The following is a 9,056-nucleotide window of genomic DNA, read 5'->3' as shown; positions in this document are numbered from 1 at the left end:
CCTTCCTCACCATCCCCACTGGTAAAACAAAGCTGCAGCCAAGAATGTGTCTGGTTGGAGTTTGCACTTTCTCACCTCCATGAGGGCTAAGCCAGCCTCACCACATTTTTCATGCAAAATTAAATGGAACTGAGTTGTGGCTGGAAAGCTTTGCTTTACACTATTTTTTTTTTTTTTTAATATAGTTTTTTTCAAACAAGCAGAGTTGTAGTAACCTAAAGATCACCACAGCTCTGCTAGAAACAACTTCCAAACTGAAGAAAAAGCCATTTCCTAGGCCAGCTACAGACTCTTGCCTGATGTTACAATGATGATCTAAAACATTTCAAAAAACCAATTTTATTATTTGTGCAGCAGCCTCTAACACTAAAGAAAGGGATCGTTATCCTGAACTAAACAAAACTTTATGCTAAATATTGGGAATTTAAAATAAGGTTGTTTCAGGGATGGCCCATGAGTGCCACAAAAAACAGTTCTGCACCCAGCTGCTTGTGCAGCCTCTGTTCTGTGCAGGACCTTCAGCAGATCATTTCTGCAGACAATGCAAACACACAGAAAGCTCCTGAGGGCCCACTCCTTGTGCTGGTGCTGGTGCTGCTGGTGCTGCTGGTGCTGCTGGTGCTGCTGCTGCTGCTGCTGCTGCTGCTGCTGCTGCTGCTGCTGCTGCTGCTGCTGCTGCTGCTGCTGCTGCAGCCCAGAGCCCAGAGCTGAACTCTGCTCCCAGCTCTGAATTCCTGCCTTTATCAACGAGGCAAGCACTCCAAGTGGCAACAGCTGAGTTAATGCTCCTGCCAACTCCCCCATAAAGCAGTGGTAGTAAAACAGAGTGTGCTGAGAGTCCAGCATAGTAAATTAGTCTGTAATGAGAAAGTGATTCTCAGTTATCCAGATAATCCAGAGGGATCTAGTCCTTTGCTGACGGCCCTAGGCATAAAAAGAAAGTTTGAATCCTGAATGAAATCATTAAGTCAGTTTGGGTTTGAATTTTGTTGGGTGGTGCTGGAAGAACACAACAAGTAATGAGATGATCAGTAATTAATATGAGTAATAACAATAGTAACTGCAAATAACCTGAGGACAGGTGTGTGCCACTGAGCAGAGCCCACACATTTCCAGATTATTTCATTGTCCAGTGAGAGCAGGTGGAAAGCTCACTAAACTTGGGAAAAAGAGCAATTTAACCTGCAAGTCCCTATTCCCTTCATCCCATATTAACAATGGGGTTTGACATTATATACAAACCACTGAGTTCTTGCTGATGTTCCCAGTTTGGCTTTTCCCATCATGTCCACTCAAATCAGGCTCAGCATGTTCCTGAAGATCTGACAGGGATCTGTGGCATGGGGAATACCCCTCTCCTACCAAAGGAATGATGTGGAAACCCTTTCCATCAGTACTGTGCTTTGGGGCTTTGTGAATAACCTATTCCAGGGACAATTCCCAGCTCCTTTATACAAACTGAATCCAGGAGTTTTAAACACTGAAATCAAGCTGTGTTTCAGTCTCAAAGTCCGTGAGCAGAATGGGCTAAAGATCCAAAAGCCTGAACTGTCATCAGGGAGGAAAGGGCAGTTACCATTGGATTTCTTACAGCTCTTAAAGGGCAGCTTAGGGCTCATGCTGTACAAAAACTATTCCTTTACCAAATGTTTTAAGAGGCTTGTACAGTGTAATTAATAAATCAATATTTTCATGAGGTTTGGAGTGTGGAATGAAGGTAAGTACTTTAAAATAGAGCTACTGCTTATAAATATGGATATCTCCCCTAGTGTCTTAGTCTCAAGCCAGATATTTTCTACGCCATATGTATGAAACACCAAAGATGTCTTGGAAACCTTGCAGATAATCTCAGTTCTAGAGGGCTTCACTGCAGACCACCATGAATTACCACAGCCCTGCAGTTATACTTTAAGCCAGCACAGAACTATAAAGATTCCCATGATCTAGAAGAGAAATGGAGACAAGTATTTTTTCAGTGACGTGTCTGTGAGGATACCTTAGCTGGATTGATTTATGAGGCCATACCTCCCTTATATCCTTTTTCTCCATGTCCAAAGTGTGGAAAATATGTTTTGTTCGATATGCAAGTCTGCTGCAGATCAATTCATTAGAGCTCACAGGGAAGTGCATTTTCAGGTTCAGCAATATCCCAAGGAGCAGCCACTGCTCTGTAGTTGTTGTTCCCTGTGTCTCCAGGGGAGGGATGAAGGGAACGTGCTCCGGGGTGAGACAGAGCCCCTCGACCCAGGTAATTCACATCCTGTTGCTCTTTTTTCAGCTGCTACAAAACAGGACAGCGAGGGAGAGAAAGTAAGTGGAAAATTGTATTACTCAAATTTAAATGGCTTTTTAGAAGTTTAAGAGTTGCTGTTGTGAATGAAGCAACTGTGGGAAAAGGGCTGGAGGGGAGACAAAAAATAAATTACAAGAAACAGTTCCTAGACACAAAAAGCATCTCTTCCAAGAAACAATGAGCAATGTGACACGAGCTGAAGAGCACCACTATAGCAAGATATGTCTATCACTCAGGCACAGACCTTTTCTAAAGAATACATAAGAAAAGCTGAGAATTTACTGAGATATTGTTAAAAAAAACCCCAACAAATACAACAAAACCCAAACAATTCCCCCCCAGTCAAAGCTAAGCAAAAAGACAAACAAAACCACTACCAAAAAATACACACAGACACGCATACACTCAGTTTTAGAAGACACAAACAATGTCAGGAAAAGCCACATTAGCAGCATCTGCCAACAAGGAGTGCTTATTTCTCCCTATTACACAACAATCTGGAGTTTAGAAACATCAGCCACAGATTGATAGTGAAGAGCTGAGGTGGAAAAATATGTAATACTAGGAAAAATATCTGTGAGGAATGAGACAACTCTTTGTAGAAATTAAAACAATTTATTAAAACAGAAAAAAATTGAAAAATTGCAAAAAAAAAACTAACAAAATATAAAAATTTGGGATCCAGATGGCTCGAGAGATATGCCCCAGGAGCGCAGGGATTCAGGAACTTTAGGCTTAAGACAGCTCTGAACCTCAGGTAGAGAAAAAAAATAAACTTGCAGTTTAGGCTGGTCAAAAAGAAATCTATTTCTAAAAAGCCCCTAGAAAGGGGTAGGCTTCTCCAGCACTGCCTTAGCAAGCTGGAGAGGAAGGAAAAAAGAGAGTGGGCGTGTCTTTTGGATTCCTTTTATAGCTTTTGCTCCGCCCACAGTCCGCCCACAGCCCACCCACAGTCCACCCCCCTGGTTCAAGGCGGTTGGTGTTTTCCCCTTGACAGACCACCTCTGTCCACCAATGGCTCCTCCTGGTCAGAGGGGTGATATTAGTTGAGATAAGGGTCATGTGCTTATGGGGGGCTGGGCTGTTTGTTGCAACTGGGGTTTTTTTTTAAAATCTGCCTTGAAACCAAGATACAAGTAAAACAAAAAAATACATTCCACACATCTTAAAACACTTGTAAAGGTATACAGTAAACACAGGAAGACCATAAAAGCTTGATTATTGTACCTGGACTGATGGATTGATTTTAACATTCAATTTAAAAATATTAAGCTCAAATTAATTAAGGCACTTAATATGCAAAGACCAAGCACAAATAGGGATTTCATGTATGACAAGTCCCCCCTTTTTCTCTTATGCTCACATCTTTGGTCTTTGCATTTAAGTGGAGGTGGATAACTCTTCAGGGATAGATTCAAGCTCTTTAAAACTGTCCCACACTTGCTGGGCAATTTTTCTCTCCTTTCTAGTTTTCTTATTGTTACTATTATTGATATGCATAATCTTTTGAGCGAATGGTGGACGCTGCTGTTGTCCTTGAAGATCCTGGATCAGTGGCATGCTTTGGACGACAGTGGTGATTAGACGGATGAAACAAGGGATTAAACAAGGGAGAAAAATAAGTCCTGTAAGGGAAAGTCCAACAATAATTAAAGCTTTCTTCCACCATTGTCCTTGGAAAATATTTTCCCACCATTCAGAAGTGATCAAGGGCTGCCATTTCTGCACTGGAACATGGGCTAGTTTCCTGATGTTTTGGGTAATCTTGGTGATGGCTTCGCCGTGATCATCAATATGGATGCAGCAGTCTGAGGTGTTAAACTTGCCACATACTCCACCTTCTTCAGCTAGTAAATAGTCTAATGCCAGCCTATTTTGGTACACGGCTGCTCGAGTTTGCCCTTGCTGTGTGTTAAGTAGTTCAAGAGCAAGAGAGGTCTCATTAGTGATTACCTCAATTAGTGCTTGCAGTCTGATGATCCGGTTTAGCATGTAGATGGGAGTTCGGTACCCCCAGCTCCCATCCTGTGCCCATGTTGCAGGTCCATAAGTCTCTAGGATCCTCTCAGGTGGCCACTCTTCTTCTCCCCATCTCTGGGTCCCTCCTATTACATGTCTCTTAGTACGGAAAAGTTCATCATAAAGGGAGATTCCAAGGTGGGCTCCAGCGTTTTCAGCAAGTAGGAAGAAGTTTGGTTGAATGGCTCCAAGAGTGCAGCTCCCTTTCTAGCGAGGTGGTAAGTTGGAATAAGCTCGGTTACCACAGATCCAATAGAGGTCTTGTGGTGCTTCCCAGAAGTGGGGTTGTATACTTGCTGCTGTAATCCAGTACTTGGAAATTTGTGGCAGGACAGAATATGGATTTCCTTGATCCCAGCACTGCCAGAGTTTTTTAACAGGATTCAAAATGCAATTTTTGTTTTTAACCTTTTCTGCAGACCAGAATACATCTGGTTCTTGAGGTATCCACCAATGTTTTTGCCCATCAGTTACCAGGTACCTTTTGCATATTGTCTCACCAACTTCTTTTAAAAATTTTCTTCCTTTCCTCCAGATGCATTCTTCTCCAATAACAGTATTGCTTAGCAGCCAGGTTTCATTGTCATGTCTGGTTGTGGGGGAGAGATTACTCAGTCGGAGTAAATCGGGGGGTCCAAGACTGACTCCCCGCCAAGACCAACTCTCCGATTCTAAAGTTCCTCCGCACACCCAGCAATTTGTTAAATTTAGCTGTTGTCCAATCCTTTCTGCCAGGTCAATAAACAAGTTTTTCCTTGACATCAAAGGATTGTTTTCTTTTTGTTTTTCCTTTTCTTCTATGACCACCTCTTGGATCAGGTCAGTGTCATAGGTCTTTCTTTTTAACAAATCTTCTGTCTTGGTTATGTATCTAAAATTGAAACAGAGCCAATCGTCTTGGGAGGGGCACTCTCCCTTCTGCTTATGTATTTGGGTGCCAATGTTTTTGCCAATCCAGTACTTGTGACCTTTTTCTGAGCAGATACTCAACCTTGTTATGTTGTAACAAGATGGATTAACATAAGTATGTGCTCGGAAAAAGTGTCGAATTTGAAATGAGCCTCTTTCTGCCTGGTACACAGTCTTGTAACATCTGTTACAGCGGCTGTCGGCTGCTTGTGTAAAGGGAGGCCAGAGGACCCAGAGACAGATGACACTCAGTAGCAGGATGTTGCTCACTTTCCCCTTTTGGCATACCCGAGAGGAGCTGTCAGCATTTGGGTTGCCTCTGCTGGTGGGGGTTGTCATCTTTGCTTCTTTCGTCCTTTCTTTAGGCATCTCACCTTCAGATGGTTCTTCAGTGACCTCAGGCTTCTGGAAACTCATGGTTATTTTAGGGTTGGCCTTGTCAAAGATTAGAGTTATCGTGCCCATAATTTTGGAGTCTGATTGGACTGTTATTGGAAGAGAATGCTGGCTTCAAATGGAGCCTTACTATACAGTTGATGTGACAATATGGTTGTGTGAAGGCAGAATCTGTAAAAGGGAATAACAAAGAACAGAATTAACAGCAAAATATTTTCAACTTAGTTTAACAACTTGTAGCTAGCACTTATTACTGAGGTATAACTGGGGAAGAACTGGGAGTACAGGATCTTATTAACTTGGAGTGAGGGATGCTGAGTGGAGCTTTCAAACAGGGTGTTTAGTTTGATGGTTTGTCTGGAGGTTTCTTCTCTTCAATTGGTGGTGTTACTGGACCCTTCACCCTCTTGACATGCGTCCAGCCCTTTTCAAATGTCCGGACAGCTGTTTCAGTGGTTAGCTGGACCTGAAATGGACCTTCCCAGGATGGGGTTAATGACTTTTCTTTCCAGGATTTTATTAACACCCAGTCACCTGGATTGATGTGATGTAAATTAAAATCAAGTGGGGGAGTTTGTGGTAGAAAACCTCTTTCCCTTAGCAACTCTAGATTTTTGGCAATTATCTGTACATATTGTTGTACATTGGTGTTTCCACACTCTTTCACATTCAACTCTTGTGGCGTAGCAAGGTAGGGTAATCCATACAACATCTCATATGGCGAACAACCCAAATCAGATCTTGGCTGTGTCCTAATTCTAAGAAGAGCAAGTGGAAGGCATTTTACCCAGGTCCATTTTGTTTCCAGCATTAATTTTGTGAGGGTGTTCTTGATTGTCTGGTTCATCCGTTCCACTCTCCCAGAGCTCTGTGGATGCCACGGGGTGTGTAATCTCCAATTTGTTCCTAATTGCTGAGCCAATTGTTGTACAATTTGGGAGGTAAAATGAGTACCTCGATCTGAATCTATGCGGTGGACTATCCCATAACGGGGGATAATTTGCTCGAGGATCACCTTACTCACTGTCTGGGCTGTTGCATTGACAGTTGGAATAGCTTCCACCCAGTGGGTAAGGTGATCAACGATTACCAATAGGTATTTCCACCTCTGGACAGGAGGCATTTCTGTAAAGTCAATTTGAATGTTTTGGAAAGGCCTGATTGCTAATTCAATTCCTCCGCCCGTGTTCTTTTTCATTACCTTTTTGTTAACTTTTTGACAGATTACACAGTTCCGGGTTATTTGGTTGGCTATTTCATAAACACCAGTGCATCCAAAGGTTCTGAGATAGTGATCCGCCAGAGCTTTTGAACCCCAATGATTGCTTTGGTGGATATTTTGTAGAATTTCTCGGGTTAAATTTTTGTTTAAAATTTGGCGTTTATCTGGTAAATACCAGCGGCCTTGAGAATCCTCATTAGCTCCAATTAAAACTAATTTCTGTTTTTCCTGATCAGTAAAAATGGGCGTGGGTAAAATGTTAGTTTGTGGAATAGTGTCAGATGTGGTGGTGTTAGTTGGAAGTTGGTTTACTTCCATCACTTTTACCTCTTCTTCCACTGCTGCTTCTTTTGCTGCCAAGTCTGCTAGGTTGTTCCCCCGAGCTTCTTTTGTGGTTCCCGATTGATGACCTGGAATATGCACCACTGAGATCACCTGAGGCAGTTGCAGTGCTTTTAGAATTTTTAGGATCAATTCCTTATGTAGGATATCTTTCCCTTTGGTGTTTAGGAACCCCCTTTCGGACCAGATTTTTCCAAAGGTGTGGACTACGCCATAAGCGTATCTGGAGTCAGTGTAAATGGTCCCGATGCTCCCTGCTAGTCGGTGGAGTGCTTTTTCTAGGGCATAGAGCTCACAGACCTGAGCTGACCAGGTTGGTGGCAATCTGCCCTTTTCTAGCACACACATTTGGTGTCCATCGACCACTGAATAGCCAGAGCATCGCTTTCCATCCACCACTCGAGATGACCCGTCAATGAAGAGGATTTCCCCTTCATTGAGGGGACAGTCCACCAGGTCCTCTCTGACTTTTGTTTGGATGTCAATTATCTCAATGCAATTGTGTTCAATTTCTTTTTCTGATGGGGTCCCATAAAGGAATTGAGCTGGATTTTGGTGTGTACACACAACTAACCTCAGGTGGTCTGAGTGCATGAGAATGGCTTCATATTTGACTATTCTTGGGTCAGTTAACCACTCTGCAGCCCTGTGAGCTAAAATGGTTTTGATTGAGTGTGGTGTATGCACTGTCAAGTCTCCACCAAAAATGAGTTTTTGACTCTCCGAGACCAGAACAGCTGCTGCGGCGATGGACTGGATGCAGACGGGCCATCCTCTGGACACTGGATCCAGTAATTTGGAAAGAAAAGCAACTGGCTTCCTGACTCCACCCCACTCCTGGGTCAAGACGCCATAGGCAACTCCCTTCTCCACATTAACAAATAGATCGAAGGGTTTTTCTAGTGAAGGAAGGCTTAAAACAGGTGCTTTTGTTAATTTCTCTTTCAGATTTTGTAATTTTTGTGTGTCTGAATTAGTCCAATTAAAAGGTTCTTCTTCTATTAGTTTTTCATATAAAAATTTGGCAGATTGTGAATACTGATCAATCCACAGTCTGCAGTATCCAAATAGGCCTAATAATTGCCGGATTTCTCGTTTTGAAGTTGGAGGTGGTAGATTTAGGATTCCTTCTACTCTTTCAGCACTGAGTTTTTTTGTGCCATGGCCAATTAGATGTCCCAAATACTTCACCTCCTGTAGCACAAATTGTAATTTAGGTTTTGACACCCTCAGCCCGTTCCTCCCTAGAAAATTCAGTAACTGAATTGTAGCAGTTCTTACCGTAGACTCCTGTTCCCCAGAGAGGAGCAGGTCGTCTACGTACTGAGTTACCTGAATCCCTTCGGGTGGAGAAAAGGAACTTAGCAAATCTTCTAGCGCTTGGCCAAAGAGTGTGGGTGACTCGGTGTACCCTTGAGGCAGGCGAGTCCAGCGCAGCTGCTGCTTCCGTCCAGTGTCTGGATCCTCCCAGGTAAATGCAAAGATGTCTCTGCAATGAGAATCTAGAGGACATGACCAGAAAGCATCTTTAAGGTCAATAACAGAGAACCAGGCATGTGCTGGGGGTACCCGACTCAGGAGTGTATAGGGGTCCTGCACCAGTGGGTACCTGGTTTGGACTCTCTTATTGACCTCACGCAGATCTTGTACAAGCCGGAATGACTTATCTGGTTTCTGGACAGCCAAAATTGGAGTGTTGTAACTGGATTTGCAGGTCTCAAGAATTCCATCTTGTAATAAGTCCATGATAACAGGCTTCAGGCCCTTTCTTTTGTCCTTGGAGAGGGGATATTGTGGTACACGTACTGGCTGGCTATTTGGGAGCAACTCAATTGTTAGAGGTGTGATGTCCATTTTTCCCCGGTTGCCAGGTTT

The 9,056-nt window shown here is 43.0% G+C and overlaps 1 protein-coding gene across 1 annotated transcript; it reads right to left on the bottom strand.

The window, feature by feature from the left end:
• Positions 1-5,179: 5,179 nt before the first annotated feature.
• On the bottom strand, positions 5,180-8,203 carry LOC138116944 (ribonuclease HI-like). The gene is made up of 2 exons (XM_069026798.1): positions 7,167-8,203; positions 5,180-5,788 (listed from the first exon to the last, which is right to left on the bottom strand). Exons 1-2 carry the CDS (start codon positions 7,773-7,775, stop codon positions 5,747-5,749), a joined length of 651 nt encoding a protein of 216 aa, XP_068882899.1. The 5' UTR covers positions 7,776-8,203; the 3' UTR covers positions 5,180-5,746.
• Positions 8,204-9,056: the final 853 nt, after the last annotated feature.

The sequence above is a fragment of the Aphelocoma coerulescens genome, chromosome 11 (genome assembly GCF_041296385.1).
Source record: "Aphelocoma coerulescens isolate FSJ_1873_10779 chromosome 11, UR_Acoe_1.0, whole genome shotgun sequence".
NCBI lineage: Eukaryota > Metazoa > Chordata > Aves > Passeriformes > Corvidae > Aphelocoma > Aphelocoma coerulescens.
The sequence above is the reverse complement of the archived record's forward strand: the minus strand, read 5'-3'. Positions and strand labels throughout refer to the sequence as shown.

Bases quoted from the DNA above. Each gene is read 5' to 3' on its own strand.
- LOC138116944 (XM_069026798.1), bottom strand. From the start codon at position 7,775: ATGCACTCAGACCACCTGAGGTTAGTTGTGTGTACACACCAAAATCCA. The intron at 5,789-7,166 runs GTAAAAGTGATG...TCCCTTTTACAG, and splicing joins AAGCAGCAGTGGAAGAAGAG to ATTCTGCCTTCACACAACCA.